General features: G+C 59.4%; 1 protein-coding gene across 4 annotated transcripts in view; it reads left to right on the forward strand.

Annotated features, from left to right (window-relative positions):
- The window catches only part of ACOT7 (acyl-CoA thioesterase 7), a 101,026-nt gene extending 85,138 nt beyond the window's left edge, over window positions 1–15,888 (forward strand). For 3 of the 4 annotated variants that reach the window (XM_015099249.4, XM_027975710.3, XM_027975711.3), the window contains exons 8-9: window positions 3,165–3,349; window positions 15,502–15,888. In XM_015099249.4, the coding sequence (XP_014954735.2) occupies window positions 3,165–3,349; window positions 15,502–15,600 (284 nt within the window). In that variant the 3' untranslated portion in view covers window positions 15,601–15,888. Of the gene's footprint in view, window positions 1–1,756; window positions 1,799–3,164; window positions 3,350–15,501 lie in introns of those variants that run through there. The other variant, XM_042257344.2, reaches the window with a different exon arrangement.
- The last annotated feature ends 2,768 nt before the right edge of the window (window positions 15,889–18,656 follow it).

Raw genomic sequence — 18,656 nt, forward strand, 5'->3', positions numbered from 1 at the left:
GGTGGCTCCGGACCTGGAAAGCCTGCCCCTTGTGGGGATGGTCTGGCTGTATCAGGGCTAATCTGTCCCTGCTTCTGTGACTCGGAGGAGAACTGGGTGGTCCCTCCTGGCCTCACTTCCGGGGATCCCACCCCATGCAAAGTGGCACGTGGTATCTAGCGCCCGCGGGAGATGCTGTTTTTCCCTTTGAGCGTGTTTCACCAACCTTAAACGTGTTGTCGTCCAGGTGGGTTTGGGTGTGTGATCTGGTGGGACAGTCCCCGCCCTTCGGACCACTCTGCCAGGGCCACATGTGTCTCGCTGCCCACCATGGGGCACCCTTGAGCATGTGGCAGGTCACACCTGCCCTTGCAGTTTCTGAGACAAAGCAAACAGGAGCCCAGCTGGACTCAGACTGGGGTTGTGCCCTACCCAGACAGGTCCCCACTGTCCCAGGCTGAGGTTGAGACTGGCCCAGCCACCCCCCGGAGGTAGCAGCCCTGCCCCTGGTCCCAGGGAGGAGGGAGGGAGCATGGCCTTGCCGGGCTGCTTGGGCAGAGCGGCCACCGTGGTAGCTGAGGTGAAGCATCTGCAGGAGGGGCCCATCCAGCTGGAGTCTGCCATGGCCACTGTCCACACAGGGCCACATGTTGGTTCAGGGATAAGGGGCGCCCACTCTCATGGAGCCTCCAGGCTGTGAGGGAGCCTAGCAGACCTGCAGGTGCCTGGAGCTGGAAACCTGGAAGGAGAAGAGCTCTGTTCCAGAAAGAGATGCCCGTGCAGAGGGTGGATGGGGGGTGGCAGCGTGGGGGGTGGTCTGTGGAGTGGGCGTGTCTGTTTCCACAAAGCTGGGCGCATTGCTTTGACCCCCACCTTTGTGGACTGACCACTCCATGCTCTCAAGTCCTGGGGGGAGCCTTCCTGGCTCCTGGGAGCTGACAAGCCATGGATGTGGCCAGAGGTGCCCTGGGGTGTGACTGACCCCATCCCCTGTGACTGACCGCAGACCGCAGGGTTGTCTGGGGTGTACTTTCCCAGCCAAGGGTCAGGGAATGGTGGCCCTTGGCTGCACTGGGGTCTCTCCTTGTCTGTTTCAAATCCAGTCCCTGCCCCTCAATTACCGAGTCTGGCTTCCCGTTTTTAAGCACCTCCGTGTGGGGCAGCCTGAGGCTCGTGAGGTAGGAGTGTTGCCGTCTCTGAGGGGTGGAGGCTGGTGTTGGGGCTGTGCTGAAGCTTTCCCGACTTGTAGGAGGCCGTCATTGTGTCTCCTGCCGTGAGTGGCTCTCAGGACCATGTCCCCTCGGGTCTCACGTACGTCATCAGCCGGCTTTGTTTTCTGAAGTCAGTTTTGATGAGAAATTTCTTCACATTTCTACACAAAATGATCAGCCATGTGGTTGGTGGAGGGCTTACACAGGAGATAAGGCATGGGTGTGTTCTCATTTGTTCTTTAAACAAATGGTTGTTGAAAGGCCCTGCATTCATTGCCCCTGCGTCCCTGCCCCTTGGCTGGGAGCTCTGATGAGTTTCCTCTTGAGGAAGGGGCTTGACCCTACATCTCAGCACGTGGCCCCCACAAGCCCTTTGTCTGGTCATGGGTGAGAGGGTGCTGGCCGGCACTGGGGTAGGCTGACGGGGATGGGTAGGGATGCCCGGAAATCCTCAGGGACGCCCACCTCCCCTTCCTACTCCCCTAGAGACGGCCCATGGGGGCCATGTTGGGGCTGTTCCCAGGGCTGTTGCCCGTTGCTGACTCTTTGGCCTTCCTTTCCCCCAGAAGTGGCCATGTGTGACACGGAGCACTCCCTGTGAATATGGGGTGAGTGTGGCACAGAGCATCTGTACTTTATAACACGAATAACTGCTCCCGCTTCTGATTGCCCACATGCTGACCCCTAACCATCACCCGCTGCCCCAACTTATCTGTCCTCCTAGTCTCTAAACATGTCTTGTGGGGCTGTCTTTGTGGAGCTGGGACGTTGGGGTTCTCGGGTGTTAGAAGGTCACTGCAGCCAGAGCTGGTCTGACCTAGACAGGAATTTCCTTGAGCCTGGCCCAGAAGCAGGCTCCCTTGGGGTGGTGGTCCTGGGCACGTGTCAGAGGAAAGCCCTAAGCATCAGTGCTGCCCTGGGGTGCAAAGCACCATCAGTGGTGGTAATAAGTGCACTACCTGCCTGCCACCACCAGGCAGAAGCCTCAGCACCTGGCTTGTTTCATGCCAGCCCGTAGTTACCCCGAGGGGCAGCTGGAGTCTGTTTATAGGCCAAAAACTGGGCTCCGTAAGATTAAGCCAAGGGAAGGGAAGACCAAGGTCAGAGGTTGCAGGGAGCCCGTGACCGGGAGAGACGCTCTAGGGTAGGTGTTCAGGACCCAAGGGTGTGGGGAGTGCAGAGAGGTTGGGTGGGGGCGGGGCGAGAGCAGGGGACCCCCCACCCACCCCCCAGGACAGTATCATGAAAACGTGTGACCGTCTATGATGGAAACTGCTGGAGTTGGGAGGTGGGGGCACACAGGGACTCTGACCACAGAGAGGGCTGCGCTGGTGTCTTTGGAGGGCAGATCTTTGGCTCAGGGGAGAGTGCTGGTCCTATGGGCAAGACTGGCGGGGAGGAAAGCATGACAAGATAGACGCAGCCCCACCTAGACAGAAGGTAGGAAGGAGACATGGGCTGGAGTGCAGACGGTGGCTCCAGGGGACTTAGGACTGTGGTCAGCGTGAAGGCTTGGCCTGACCATACATGCAACCCTGCTGTCAGACCAGCATCCGGAATGTTACAGCCAGCCGGGAGGGACTGGGGAGGGTGGAGGAAGGTTCTTCAGCGGCCCGTAGAGCAGCCATGCAGCTCCAGGGGCACAAGTAAGGCCAGACCGTGGTCAGCACAGATTCAGCCTTAACCTGCCAAGGGACCTGAGAGCAGGCGAGGGGCCAGCACCCTTCCCCAGACGCTGCCACACTGAGGGTAGAGACCCTTGCCTGGGTGGCCACCGGGATCCCTTCAGCTCTGAATGTTTCCGTAAGTGAAGGAGGCCCGCTTGCTGAGCAGAAGGTGAACACTCAGGGGCTCCCATGTGCTGTCGCTGTGACATCCTACGGTGAGGACTGTGGTCTGCGCTGTCTCACCGGCGTCTGCAGCGTCCTCCCTACCCGCCCTGATCTGGCCGCCCTGACCCACTCTGCTCCGCAGGCTGTGTCATCACCATCTCCGGGCGCATGACCTTTACCAGCAATAAGTCCATGGAGATTGAGGTCTTGGTGGATGCCGACCCCGTGGTGAACAACTTTGTGAAGCGCTACCGGGCCGCCAGTGCCTTCTTCACCTACGTGTCCCTGAGCCCGGAGGGCAAGTCTCTGCCTGTGCCCCAGCTCGTGGTGAGTGACCCCTCTGGCCCATGTGTCCTTGGGAGTGACTGACCCCCATGCTGAGCCAGCCTGCTACGCACTTACTGGGCTTCCAGGAGAAACCGAGTCACAAGAGTCTGTTCTGGGCCGCTGGGCCCCCCTCCACTCCTGAGGGGCCAGCCACCTTGGCTGAGGTGCAGGACACACGTGAGAGCCCATCCCTGGGGGCGCGGGGGAGGGGCTGGGCAGACAGTGTGAGAGGTGGTGCCCCTTACAAGTTCCTTGCCGAGGGATGAGCGTGCTGCCCTGGGGGTCTTGATGCTGTGTTTGATTGCTGGAGCGGGGTCAGGGGAGAGGACCGTCCCGGGGTGAGCTCTCAAGGAGCCCCTGGCCTGAGTCCTGCACGATGGGGCCAAACCAGACCCCGCACCTTGAGGCTGGGCCTCATGGCCTTTCCCAGCCTGGGCGCAGGCGGGCAGCTACCACCACAAGCAGACCCTGGGTCTCTAGTCCAGGCACAGATCCTAGAGGGCCTCAGCCCCCAGCAGGGTTCCCTTGGGACTGTCCTGGGTTCTACAAGCCAAGAGGCTGCTGTTGGGGCTGCTGGGGGTGAGGGTCACGAGCATTTTCTTAATTTGGAAAAGAGAAGGTTGGATTCGCTGAGCATGTAAGGATTTCCCTCCCTCTTGCCATCCCCCTCAGTGCCCCCCCAACCCCCATCTCAGCTCTTGGCACCTGCAGGCCCCCAGTGCTTAAGGCCACAATCACAGGAGTCTTCTGAGGCTCCCCCTCCCTCATGCCCAGCCCTGCCTGGTCCTGGGGCACCACCCTGCTCCTGTCTGGGATCACTGACAGCACCTCCTCCTGGTCCTTCCCTCCTTTACACGCTCACACACGTATACACACACGCATACACGCACAGTCTGTTCTCCAGCACAGGGGTGATTTGTCCTCAGCTGTGCAGATCTCGTCACGTCCCTGCTGAAACTTCAGGATTCTGGTTCATTTAGAATAAAACCCATGCTCCTAAGGTTCATGCCTTGAGGGTCGGTGCACGCTGCCCCTGCCACCCACTCCACCCCCGCCTGCTGCTGCCCCCCCTGGAGCCCTGCTGCCCCCACAGAGGTTCCAGGCCACCTTCAGGGGTCAGTCCTCACCCCCCAGGGTGAGCCCAGTGTTGCCTCCTTGGAGGAGCCTCACTGACCCCCATCCAGCATCCCCATCGTGGTCTGGCCTTGTCCCTGCCTTGCCCTGCTCCAAAGCACCAGCCCCCTGATTTAGTGATGCTGGTCACTTGCCAATTGTCCCGCCCCCACTTGTCTGAGCCTCACGAAGACTAGAACATGTGTGTTCCCCAGGGGTCACTGGGCCTGCAAGTCTCAGTACTTGGGGGGTGCTCTCTGGAAAGTGCGTGAATCCTGCTGTGTGCAAGGCCTGAAGTGAGAGACAGGCAGTGTGGGTGCTCAGAGGAGCAGGGTGTGTGCTGGGCTGGCAGCTTCCACCTGAGGGCTGTGAAGTGGTGCCCAGGGGGTGAGCAGGAGCCCTCAGAAAAGCCAGTGGGTAAGGGCCGTGTTGGGAGGTCCCAGGAGCTCAAAAGCTAGCAACTTGGCATGAGCTAGCCATGGAAGAGCCCAGGAGTTAGGGAGCAGAGGCGGCCAGGATTGGGGGTGGGGGGTGAGTGGTGAGGAAGCCTGGCTGGGAGCACTTAGTGATTGTGTATTGAATGAATGAGGAAGGAAGGAATGAGCAAATGAAGGAATGAATGGCGCGTCTGGATGTCCCCTGAGGCCAATGAGAGCTTTCTACTCTCACACATTCCTTAGTGATGCCTGCCGGGTAAGTGCCCTGCCTGGAGCTCTGAGTCCTCTGCTGCTTCTCTCAGCCACGCTCAGCCCGGCCCTGGGGGCCAGGCTCCCCTGCGCGTGACCCTGTTGCACTGGTGAGGAACCCCTCAGCCCAGCAAGGCTGACTCACTTGTGGACGTTCACGCAGCTGGCCGTGGTAGCCTGGGTGTGGACAAGTCCTCTCTGTTCAGGCTGCTCCTGGTTGGTCTTGAGTCAGGCCCTGGGTCTGCCACTAGGGGGCCGGGAGGAAGCCAGAATCCCCAGCTGAGGTTGGGCTGGGCTGTGCTGAGCACAGAAGCCTGGGCAGGGGTGGGGGTATATTGGGGTCTCCAGCGCCTGGCGCTTTTGTGGAAGTGGCTGGCAAGCGACTCGGGCCCCCTGCCAGTCTGAGCCCTGCTTCCAGAAGCGCCTACCAGGGCTGCCACCACCCCCGCCGCGTCTGTGCCCCACGCAGATCCCCACCTCCTGGAGAAGAGCATGTACCGAGGCCTCTGTCACAGTAAACATATGGCGCTGAGGCTCACTTCCTCATGGGACTGCATGAGGTCCTGCGTGCTTCTTCTCTGGCTGAGGATGGCTGCCTGGCCTGCGTGGGGGGGTGCTTCTTGGTGGCAGCTGAGTCCCCTCTCTCGGAGATGCTAATGTGACTCCCCCACCCCGCTCCTCCTCTCTGGGGCCTCACAGGCCCGCGGAGGAGCCATCCGGCCTCATGAAGGCCCCTGATGTGGCCAGAGGAGCCTTGGCTGCCCACTGGGCCCTCTCCTGTCCCTCCCCATCCCCCACGGCCCCTCCTGGGGCTCTGATGAAGCAGGGTGGGGGGTGGGGGAGGCTGCAGAGAGGAGGGCTGGTGAACCTGGCTTCGAAAGATGGGGGCTCCACCGTATTGAAGGAAGGAAGGGGTGGCCAGGGAGGGTGCCGTCCTCAGGTGGGCTTTGGACTGACACCTCCCCTCATATATAGCCCTGGCCCTGCTGCCCAGGGACCAGGCCTGTGGAGGGGCAGGGGTAGGGGTCCATCAGCCTCAGCCTCTCCCTCCCAGCTCCTCAGCCACAGCACCCCCCACCTTGCATTGGTCATGGTGGGTTCCCTGGGAAAGCCTTGCCTCCCCCCCACTACCCTCCAGCATTCTTGATGGGCTTTCCTGAGCCCAAGGATGGGGTGCTCACCTCACGTGCACGCCACCCTGATGGTACAGCAGGATGGCTGCCACCCCGCCTGGCCCCTTGGTTGATAATCTGTGTCCCCTACCTCTGCCCACAGGCCTGACCTCCAGCCTTGACCCTCTCGACCCCAAGTGCAGGCTCACCCTTGTTCTCTGTAGACCCTTGTCCCGTCTCTGTCCATGTTGCCGCAGGGCCCCTTGGGGACACCTGTCAGCCTGGCCGCCCCCAGCATCTCCATCCTGTTTACTGAATTTGCACCACGCACAAGCGAGGCCTTGACCTCCGTCCTCCCGCCTCCCTCGCCTCCAGGCTCCAGCAGGGCGGCCCCATCCAAGGACGCTCTCTGTCTTTAATCTCACTGGCCTCTCCCTGGCTTTGGCACGACTCAACTGTGAGGGACTCTGCAGTGTCCAGACAGCCACCCCATGGCCACGTCACCTGGGCTCTGAGAGAGCCCACCTGCACCCTGCCCTCGGTTGGGGGTGGGCCTAGGCCCCAGGCCGCCTCTGTTTCCTCCACAGGGTCTCAGCAGGTATCTCAAACATAACATTCCCAGCCATCTCCCCCCAAAACCCTGCTCTTCCTGGTGTGTTCAGCCTGGCTTCTCTCTCCCCCCCCTCAGCTCCAAGCCGCATACCTGCCCTGTTCCTGCTACCACCTCCCTGACTGCACTGTGTCCGAGCAAATGTTAGAACAGAATCACATTCGCTGCCTCTCCCACCTCGACGGTTCAGCGGCTCTTTGGTGCCCTGGGCACGGACAAGTCCGGCCAAGTCGGCTGCCATTGTTCCTCAAATCCCCAACCCAGTCCTGCCTCAGGGCCTTTGCACTGGCTGTTCCTCTGCCAGGACACTTCCCTCCAGTCATCATGATGTCAGCTCTTGCCATAGTTTCCCAGATAATTCCTCCTTCAATGATCTTCCCTCCCCTCTCTGGATAAAGCCTTATTATTCCTCCCCCCATCACCCAGTGACTTCTGTTGCCTGGAAAGAACCTGGAGTTGGTGGAAGGGGGAGCTCAAAAGGAACCAGGAACTGAGAGGGCTGGGGATGGGCTGGTCACAGGAGAGGAGGGGCAGCGACCACCTGTTGGCCGCCCCCCCCAGTTGCTGGAGGGCAGGCCTGGCCCAGGACCTCCCTTCCGGCCCTTTCCTCTGCTGTTGGCTGAAGGAGTGGGGCCTGCAGGGCCCCCCAGATGGCCCTGAGACCAAGGACATCTGAGGATATCCACCATCCTCATTTTGAAAAGCTCCTTCTGTTGTAGATGCAGGTGGACAGGGTATCGTGGCAAGGTCTGCAGCCCGGCTGTTGGTGGTTCTGTGGCGTGCCCGCCCAGGGGCTGCTTTCAGCTCAATTGAAGGCACTACGGCGCCCCTTCTGCCCTGCCTGTACCCCAGAATTCAGCCTGCTGGGAAGACCAGTGCCAGCAGCAGTCTGGGAAGAGTGCCTCCCCCAGGGTCCAGTCTCCATGGAGAGCTGCTTGTGGTCATGGAGCCCTTTGTGGAGGAGCCCCTGGCCTTCTGGGGCTGGGCCCATCTCTGTACCTGGGGGGCTGCCTGCGCCCTTTCCAAAAACCCAGGAACCTGGGATGGGGGTGGGCAGGCGAGAGGAAGTCAGCTGCTTGATGAAGGGGATGGGACGGGGACTGAATTCCCAGGTTTTCAGGGCCAGTGCTGGTGATAGCCGCTTCTTGTCAGCGGCTGCATGTAGACCCAGGCTATCCTTGCTAATTAAAGATGGTCTTTGATTCTTCACTGAGGTGTCCTGGGGCCACTGATGTGGATAAAAATAGCCTCTGGTGGGGGAGGGTGGACAGAGTCCCTAGCCTCCAGCCTGGCCTCTGCAGCGCTCACTGGGGAACCCCCAACACTGCGTTGTCTGTCTCTGAGCCCACGTGTGGCGCGTGGGGGCTCAGCCCTCCCCACCCCCATTGTCAGCACTTCTCCTCCAGTCTATTTTTAGCTCCCGTCCCCAGGGCCTGGCTGACACGGAAGGCAGCGTGGCTGTGGGAGTTTTTCTTGATGAATATTTTATGCTGGGAGGGCCCGCTGCACCACGCCAGCAGATGCCGGCACTTCCAGGCTGATTGTTAAAGGCGAGTGTGGCCCGTGGAGCCAGCCAGCTCCCTCTGAAGGCCTCCCTGCAGCCATGCCCTCTGATTTCGAGGGTCGGGGTGAAGGGCAGAGTTAGAGGGGTGGCTCCCTGGGACCCACTTCCACACTGGTCCTAGCACCTGCCAGGGGTGACTTTTCAACCTGGGAGTGGGAGGACTTTAGTCCCCCCAAACGTGAGAACTAGTGGACCCTGTGTTAAAGCGGGGGCAAGGCTGGTTTCCGTTCTCTGGTTCAGTCCTGGGTGCTGCAGACCCTGAGGTCCTGGGAGACCCGCATTGCGGGAGGTCTCCCCTCACCGAGGGAGCCACCTGGACCATGTGCCAGGGCAGCCACATGATGCCAGTTTTGGACATGAGCATTCACAACTGCTTCGTGGGTCATTTGTTTTCCCCAGTGAGCTGAGCAGCATGGCCATGCCACATTGGGGTCACAGAGCAGGGTCTTTTCAAAGCCACTTTGCTTGGCTCCCAGAGAACCCAAACCTCAGAGCAACCTGTGGTGCGGGGCTTTTGGCCGCTGCTTGTAGACTGTCATCTCCTGGTCCACCAGGAACTGCTGACAGGTGGAAGACAGGGCCTGGACCCGGGAGCCTCCGTCACCAGCACTGAAGTGACAAATCGGAATGAAAATAGGAGGCAGGGAGGCAATTGAGGAGGCCACCAGCCTTCCCTCTCTTGGAGGGGCTGGCTCATAGCTGGCAGGGCTCCACCAAGAAGCAGTGAAATGTGAGCTCTGCACTTTCTCAGCTGGAGGTGCTTCCTCCTTCCATCACCGCCAAACCTCAGGGCCCCATCCAGGGCCAGTCACCATACAGGTTTCCTGAGGACCGGCTCCCAAGGCCTGGGTGCCCGTGAAGCTGTTCCTTGTCTCCAGGACAGGTCTCCAGGACAGGCTGGTCTCCAGCACACCAGCCTGGGGTGTGCTTTGGGCCCACAGCAGGAGCTAAGCACTGAGTTCACACAGTGCTGACCCACCTCCTCACTAGGTGTTGGGGTGGGTTATCCGCACCCACCCAGACCACAGTGACAGCGATGAGACATGATTTTGACGTGAAGTCAACGTGGAGCAGACCTTGAACCCCTTGGCCAAGGTGGCCCCTTCCTGGGTGCTCAGAAATACAAGGACGAAAAGACCCTGCAACCCCCCAGGGGTAGGAAGGGTGTAGAAGGGCCTCCCCACTCACTGGTAGGTGCATACAGAATCAGAGAATAGCATGCCAGCCCTGCCCGCAGGAGAGGAGATGCTTCATCAGGGGCATTGTCCATCCCCAGGTGTACTGGACACCCCACTTGTACCTCCTGTCACCCGTGCAGGCCCCTATCGAGCCCCTCGGTGGTCTGAACCTTCTGGAATTGCTCAACGTGGAGGATGCCTGAATGTGTCCCCTGAGCAGAATCCTCAGTTCTCAATCGTCGTTGTTCAGTTGCTCAGTCGTGTCCGACTCTCTGCGACTCCATGGACTGCAGCACGCCAGGCTTCCCTGTCCTTCACCATCTCCCGGAGTTTGCTCAAACTCATGTCCATTGAGTCGGTTCTGATCTTTAACACAGAGTCACGTCGGTTTGGAATTCAGACTTTCTTGCTTTGATCTTCGTTGGTTTGCTTGTTCATTCACTCAGCAGATGCTTCCGGGACCCCACTGTGTTCCGGTCGCCGTGTGGCCTCAGACAGACGGCGGGAAAGATGCTGGCACAGAGTGCACGCAGGGCAAAGGCTAGCAGTGAGAGCACAGCTCCTGGCCTGGGCCCAGCCCGTGGGAAGGGCTTGGCAAAAGGCAGTGCAGTGGGGTCGGTGTGTCAGCACACCCGGCCCTGGGGCCAGCACTGCGAACAGGTCCCGAGTCCCCTCTCCTGTGGGGGGTGACACCCTCCTGCCTTCTGCCTGGCAGCACCTGGTTCCCTGCGTCTTCTGGCCACCTGTTGACCCTTCTGCAGGTGAATTTCATGGTCGCACAGGAGGGCAGTTATTTGAGGAGCAGAGCCAGTGCTATAGGGTGAGGAGAACCCCGGGTGAGGGTGTTTACAACTCCACATTGGCTGTGTCATTGGAGGCTGTGATGCCATGTGCTGGGGGCTGCGGTGCTGAGCCCGGTGCAGTAGCTGCACAGTCCAGCCTGCGGCCCCTGGGAACCAGACACCAGACCGCAGACTGCGGCTTCCCGGTGCCCAGCCCATCCCCGCCCCAGGTCAGGGTCTGTGGGCCCAGCTGGAGGACGCAGCCGCCTGTGGGCAGCTCGCCAGTGCCCCTGGCCACACCACCCCGAGTGACCCCAGTCATCAGACAATATCTTAATTGCCTGCGTGATTGTCCCAAGATCCCGCTCCTGTTATGAAGGCCGGAGAGGCTGTGCTGCGTGGCTTCCTAATTAAGAAGGTCTTCGTCCCTCAGGCTCACAGGAAGTTGTTCTCTCACCACTGGAAACCCTCTTCGCACCAGACATTGATTAATTACAAAAAGGACAAGCTCTTGATTTTACTGAGAGTGGAACTTAGTCACTCATCCTCTCTGCCAAGTTCCAAATGTGTGTTCTTGAAGCACAGAGAATGCAAAATGGAAAACATTTGGTTTGCACTGTTAGGCTCTGAAAGCCACAGGCTTCCCCACCAGTGGAAAGGAGCCCGGGAGACAGTGCTGGCTGGAGGAGGGAAAGATGAACAAGGGAGGCCCGGAGCCAGCAGGCAGGAGCCAGCGGGGCGCCCCCAGCACAGGGGGCCCAGGCCCTAGGACCCCACCCCCACCCGTGTCCCTGGGCCTGAGTATGACCTTCCAAAGATCCAGCTGCCTTAAGTTGAGCCCCAGGGCCAACTGCCCTCCTCCCAGGGCATTGGCTCTGCGTTGGCAAACAGGAATACACTTCGTCTTTGAGGCTGTTCATGATGACAGGAGTTCATGAGTGTGCTGGCAAGCACACACGTGCACACACACAGTATAACTGCTGTGCGTGGAGAGTGGCCTCCACTGGCCCTGCAGGAGACCCTTCACCATGTCACCTCCTGGAGACCTCTGGTTCGTAGCTGGCCCCGGGAGCATCTTGGAGGCCGCCTGGCAACATGGCAGGTCCCGGTGACCCCATGGTCCTTGGCACCTCTCTGAGGAGAGCAGAGGCCCAGGTGCAGGTATCAGACCTGGTCAATTCCAGTGTCTATCCAGCACCGAGAGAAGCGTCCAGAGCCTTTGGTGCACACTGTCTCTTCCACCAGGCAGGTAAACAGGGGTCATCGCACCCTGAGCTGCCAGTGAGCTCCTTTGCTGTCACCTGTCCTTTTTCAAATGCACAGGAAACCCTCCCCGCCAGGCTGGGGGATGGGCAGCCTGCAGGGGTCGGTAGCTCCTGCCAACAGCTTTAGGCACTTGAGAGGAAGTACGATTCCTACGGAGGAGCTTTGTCCTTCTCCCCATCACCTCCAACCCCCCATTAAAAACAGCAACAGCCAACAACTTATGTATTTATTTACTTTGCCGGATGGAGGGAGACGGCTGTGAGGAGGCAGTGGCAGCTGGGCCGTGGGTGGGGCCGCGTGCAGGGAGCCATCTGTCTAGTTCTGCCAGCTCCGCGCCCAGCAGGGAAGTGGTGGCCCCTCTTAGTCACTTGGCTGGGAGAGCTGTTTATCTGAGCTCGCAGCCCTGGGGAGGCTGAGGGCCAGCAGCCGGCCGGGTAGGACCCTGCCTCCACCTTCATCAGAGAGGTGAGCAGGGTTGCTCACCCCTGGCTCTGTTCTTCCCCCACATGCCTCTCCTCAGGCCTGAGGTGTCTTTATAACACCTCCTGGGGCAGGTGGGCAGGAAAGGGCCATCAGCATGTGGGGTGGCAGCACCAAATCCACAGAACTCAGAGCTCCCCACAAAGGCTGCCGTCCCCGGAGATGAGGTGAGGGGTGAGCCTTCGCCAGCTCCTTGTTCCCAGGCTGAACAAGGTTTGGCTGCACTCTACAGCCGGCCCGCTGCCCGCACATCCATCATTAGGCGGCAGGAGGTCTGTCGGAGGGCAGATCCTGGCTGATGAATTAGCTGCGCAATATTGAACGTCAGGGACTTGCTCGGCACAGCAACCTTGGGGCTGGTTGCCGGGCACTGGGCGCTGGCTCCTCCCCACTCCCTGCCGGGCGGACACTGGAATTGACCAGGTCTTATACCTGCATCTGGGCTTCTGCCCTCCTGGGGTCGTGCACTGAGAGAATCGTCCAGAAGCTTCAGTGCACATGTCTAGAGACTTCTGGGGGTGGGGTAGCAGCAGTCATTTGGGGGAACCTGATGGAGGGCCGGGCTCATCACAGCCGCACATCAGGGCCACGTGAGCCCCCCTCACCCTTGAGGGTGCGTTGGGACTTGGTGGGAAGGGAAGGCGCAGCGTCCATCTCCTTTTTGCCTCCTCTGGGAGGCACTGGTGCCAAGGCTGGAAGGGGAATGTGCCCCTGCCCCTGGCCTGTCCCCTCCTGGGTGCAGAAGGCTGGGCCCCTGCAGACTCAGGTGGGCTCCAGATTCATTCTGAATGTTCACCAGGGTGATGCTGTAGGGCCACCATGGGCCCTGATGCCCACCAGCAGCCCCACCCCTGAGAGCCTGTCAGCACAAGCTGGCCTGGGGGACAGCAGCAGCTCAGACTATGGTTCTGCCTCTTACAGGCTGTTGCTTGGGCAGGTCACTCAGCCTCTGCCCACGTGGGTGTGATGACCCTGGACGCCTCCTGGGTGGTTACACAGACTCTCATGAGCTGGGGGGTGACCTCATGCCTTCCCAGGAACCCTCACTACACCTGGCCCTTGAGACCATCTCACTCTGCTCCACTTGGGCTTTGGTCCAGGCCACTGTCACCTTCCTAGTGCAGCACCGTCCACCTCTCTCCTGCTGTGAGGTCAGCCATTCGGCCAGCTCCGAGGCAGGGTCCCGTGGAGGATGCTCGGCGTGCTCATGGGAGTGTGTGCATCCAGGCCAGATTTAGTTCCGTGAGCATCACCTCTGCTCTGCTGCCTCCCTCGCGTGTCCGGCGTGCTCATGGGAGCGTGTGCATCCAGGCTGGATTTAGTTCCGTGAGCATCGCCTCTGCCCTGCTGCCTCCCTCGCATGCCCGGATTTGGGTAGGGGCCCACGACGCTGAACCTTTCCTTTGACTTTCTGTAAACTAGGACGACACTCACTCACACCTCTGTGGTGGTTGTGAGATATGATTATGTGCTGTGTGGTTGCCTGTGTAAGTGTACAATCCAGTGGATTTTTATGTGTCATGGATGGGAGCCACAGGTCTCAACCATGCCAGGCAAGTCCCATACAGAGGCAGGAGAGGAAAAAGTCCCCACTGTCTTAGCATGGTGGCCTTGACCTTGCATTCTTGGTCACTTTGGCTGTGCTTGCAATGACGGAGACCTGAGTTTGATCCCTGGGTCAGGAAGATCCTTAGGAGGAGGGCATGGCAACCCTCTCCAGTATTCTTGCCTGGAGAATCCCTCGGACAGAGGAGCCTGGCAGGCTACAGTCCATAGAGTCACAAAGAGTCAGACATGACTTCTATTTTCATTTAGAACATGGAGAGGGACCAGGGTCCTTCTACCCACAGTGCTCCATGGGCTGGCTGCCTTGCATCGCCTAACATGTGTTAGAAACAGGTCCCAGCCCCTGGACCCACTGCAGACGCATAGAATCTGCGCTTACAAGATCCTCAGTGACTCGTACACGCGCATTTGAGAAGCCCCTGATCTCGCACCTTTTACTTGGATGTACGAGGGAGCCTTGGGCTGGGCTCAGCAGGATGTGGCCTTGTCTTCATGGGGTGCCTTCATCAGGGGCTGGAGTACTTGGGGCCCCAAGGATGTCTCGTGCCTCCTCCCCCCACTTAGAACTTCCTGCTGAAATGGAGATAGAACATTCCATTTTCCTGGGATGTTTTAGGTCAAATTGCATAGCCTCAAGTTTCATTTTTTTTAAAGTCAGCCAGAGATGAAACCAGAGCCAGCCTTCAATAAAGTATCTTGGAAAAGTCAGCGTTTTCCACGTGTGCCCTGAGAGTCTTCAAACAGGGACTAGAACCACTCTAAGAAGCACAACCTAGTGCTTCAGATGCCCGGATGTTCTGATGGCTCCAAGCCGTGAGGTGCTGATAGTTCACACCTGGTGACATTTAAGAGAACAGTTTCTGAGAAGGCTGAAAGGGAGGAGTGTTGGGTATAACCTGACATTCCGTCCTCTGGCTGATTGTTCTCTCTTTTGTCAATATACCATTTGCCTGTAAAACCCTTGGGCCTAAAAATAGCTGCTGGGGCTTGGTGTCATTGTAGATGAAGGGCACCTGCCCCATTTCTTTGGCTTTCAGACACCCTTAGAGTGTCGCAAGGCAGTGTTGTCCAGAGGAATTAGCAGAGCTCAAGCCTGAATCCCTGACCCCTGGGCAGTGAGAAAGAACTCTGCGGTGAGACAGATGGGGTCTTGGAAGTGACCAGCTGGTGCTGCTGCCGTGACCTCTGTCCGGGGCCACGGCACTTAGTGGCTAGGTCAGGCCACCATCAAGAATGAAAGGGGGTCCATTCACCGTCATACTGGTCCTCAGGCATGAGCCAGGATGGTTCTGGGCAAAACATGGCCTTTGGCCAAGTCTCTGATCCCTTGAGGACCTGGCTTCTTAGACTGTACAGAGAAGAGGTGAGGTGGACACCAGGTGCCACTTCCCAGGCCTCGGTGCTGGCCAGGGGTGACTGCCCACAAAGCGGTCACTCACTCCTGATAAAGTGGCCAGTGAATAAAGTGGCCTTCTTAAGGCCACGCAGCCAGCATGGTGTTTGTCCCCACTTCCCTTTGGGGCAGAGACCAAGAGTAGCTGGCATTTCCTGGGAGTGCAAACACAGGGCCCCCCTTTGGCCCCTCTCCCAAGTTCATCATCAACTGCATTTCCAGCTGAAGTTCATTCTCAAGAAGACCCTGGGCTCAGATTCCGCCTGCTGTGGAGAGTAATGTGGGGTCTCCGCCCCACGGGCTGCAGGAAGATGGGGCCTGGCCCGGCTTCTCTGCACCCTCCGGGGGTGGTGCCCACACTCACTGGTTCTCTAACCTGCCTGCTCCTCTGTGTGTCCACAGCCCGAGACTGAGGATGAGAAGAAGCGCTTCGAGGAAGGCAAAGGGCGGTACCTGCAGATGAAGGCGAAGCGGCAGGGCCAGGCGGAGACTCAGGCCTAGACGCCCCTCCGGCCTGGAACAGGCCCCAGCGCCGCATCATTAGAAGTTACCCCCCGGCCAGAAACCCAGTTCGTGTTGACAACTGGAGTTGTGTGAAGTGTTCGTTTTGCAGTGTTAACCTCTCCCGAAAACCTCTACACCAAAGCTTTATTTATATCACCCCAGTGTAAACGCTACACAGTATTGTCCCAGTGCCCGCACAGTCCCTGGAAACCCTGGGGTGACCTGGGCACACACTGTACCGTATGTAGAGTTCAGCTTCACTAATAAAGCTACTGTTTGGCTGGACCTTGGTCTGCGTGGTCATTTGTCTTGGGGGGTTGCACTCTCCCTGGGTGTAGGATCTGGGGGCCACCCAGGGGCCTAGTGGGCTCCCTTACCTTCCTGGGGGCCACCCTCCTGCCGCCCCCCCGCCCCGCCCCACTCCTCTGGGTGCCTGGACCTGGACCTGCCCTAGCACCCACTTGTGTTTGCCTGATGACTTGCTGGTCAGAGAGATCACCCCTCCCTCCCGTCCCACCTCCCACCGCAGCCAAGGGGCCTTGGTTCCAGGCTCTGAGGCCTATCCAGTGCCTTCGATGGGAACTGGGGCACTTGTGAGGACTCAAAGTTTGTCAGAAACAGCCAAACTCAGGGACTTCCCTGGTGGTTCAGTGGCTAAGACGCTCCCAAATACAGAGGGCTGGGGTTCAATCCCTGGTCAGGGAACTAGATCTCAGATGCCGCAATGAAGACTGAAGATCCCTCGTGTTGCAAGTAAAACCCAGTACAGACAAATATTGTAAAAAAGAGCCAAACTCAGCCAGACTGACCACAATTGCCCTGCCCTGGGCCTGGCCTCTCCTCACCAGAGGCAGCTCGGATACCTCAGAGCAAGAGGCAGGGGTTCTGCCGGAGGGGGGCCTCCTCAGCTAGTGCCAGGGCCTCTGTGCCTGAGGAAAAACCCCCAGCCACTTGGGCAGGTGGGGTTACTGGAAAGGCTTGTGGCGTGGGGGTCTGAGGGGCAGTGTGTCAGCCTGTGTGCATGCATGCACTTGCATCGGTATCCCTGTCTCTGCACACATGTGCATGTGTGAGGGAGGAAGCTGTGTGTGTGCGCGTGCGCACATGTCTGGTCCAGCAGCCTCAGGGCAGGTAAGAGGCTGAGGCCACTGCAGGGGCCAGGTCCTCACCCACAGCTGAGAAAGTCCCCTCCAACGGCACAGTCATCGCTGCCTGTGAGAATGATCCTGACCCAGGCTCATCCCCGAAGCCTGGAAATGAGACTGGCCGTCAACGGCGCAGCCTCACACCGGGCTCCCTTGGGCCCAGGAGAGAGAACACAGCTCCAGATGTGCAGAAACGCCCGCCAAGACCTTCAGAATCCGTCTCGGCCCCAGTCCCGGCTGACGGATTTGTTTCCTGCCTGGGAGCATCAGGAGGGAACACCCACAAGAGGCCACAGCAACCCAGCCCCTGGGAGGCTGCCTCAGCCTCCCCAGCTCCACACACACCCTCCCATGCCAGCTTCCTGGGTGCCCAAGGCAGGGAGGGAGGAGGAAGCGGCCTGCCTGGCAGGGCAAGCAAGACCGTCCTGTGCAGGCCAGCCAAACCTTGCCCTGAGAAACCATAGTCGGCCATGCCAGGCCCCAAGTACCCCAGTCCTGGGGTTCTTCAAGGCAGCCCTGGGAAGCTCATCTCCCATGTGCCCCCAGAGCCAGCTGGGGCAGGGGTACTAGTCCACGTAGCCGTGGTGAGCTGTGGAGGTTCACTTGGGGCCACAGGCATGGGGCATGCTGCCCTCTGCCAGCTGGGCAGCAGCCAGGCCCAAGGCTCTGGATGGCTGGATAGCCTTAGAAATGCCACACTTGACTACCAGCTACCCTGCGTCAGCCTCCTGCTGCTGCTGGTCTGTTTACAACCAGGACCACATGGGCAGGGAGCTGGCCTGTCCACGGAGAGCTCATAGGAGCCCTGATCACCCAGAAGCCACACACAGGGAGCACATGGCCCAGGACTCGCACTCACCAACTCCATTTCATTGTGAAACTGTGCTATTCAGACAGCTTTAATGTGTCTCACAAGACTGACCCTATGGCTCCCTCTGGGTCCCCTAAAAGCTGCTCCTCACTCTCCAGCTGTCTCCAGGTGTGGAGCTGGTGTAGGCGGGTACAGGAGCCAGGCTATGGGGTAGTGCAGCCAGCAGTCACTGTGTTTGGTTGACTCTGGTCCTGGGCAGATGCCTACCTTCCTCTGGGCCAAGGGCTTCCCGCTCATGGATGCCTCTCAGATGTGCGGCAGGACAATGCCTTGAGGCCCAGGAGTGACTCTGGAGGGCTTTTGTCCAGGATGCATGTGGTCACTGGCTTCCTAGAAGAGGCAGGCAGCGTCCTCTGGCTGGAGGGGAAGCCAGGATGCCAAGATGCCAGCGGCCACTCTCTTGTGACTTGGGTCTCCAGAGACCCCATCGAAGCGACTACTGGGTTTCCCCACCTAGCCTAGCAGTGACAGCCTCTGCCCCAGCTAGCTAAGTGTAGGGCGAGCTCCTGATGGTGGGAGGAGAGGGCCAGGGACTCCGACTCGCCCATCCCGCCTCCTCCCAGCTCAGTGGCCTGGTCTCAGCTTCACAGAGAACATTTCTGAGCCCATGGGAGGAGAGGTAACCACTGGCAGCCCTTCACAAGATCCCTTATTCCCATGGTGGACCCCCCTCCCCGCCACCCCCGCCCCCAACCCCGCGCTGGGCTGAAGCTACGTCTGAATCCTTAGCTGACCCAAACTCACTTCTTCCTGCCCGGACTCCCCGCATGAACAACTTCCTAATTTCTGGAGTCAGTTAGTCCTCAGGTCCCCACAAGTACTCTCCATGCCCCGTCCCTATAGTTCACCTTAGACAAGGCTTTCTTTGAGAAGGCATCCCTGAGCCCTCTACTCCCGGCCCTAGGTTCCCACTGTCCATTCCTGCCCCAGGCCCCCAGGCGGTTTGCAGGCCGTGTCCTGCGTCCAGAGTGTGAACAGACCCAAGACGACAGCAAGAAGCCAAGCTTGCCCATGCTTCGCGGGAGGCGCCGCTCTCC

The sequence above is a fragment of the Ovis aries genome, chromosome 12, assembly GCF_016772045.2.
Source record: "Ovis aries strain OAR_USU_Benz2616 breed Rambouillet chromosome 12, ARS-UI_Ramb_v3.0, whole genome shotgun sequence".
NCBI lineage: Eukaryota > Metazoa > Chordata > Mammalia > Artiodactyla > Bovidae > Ovis > Ovis aries.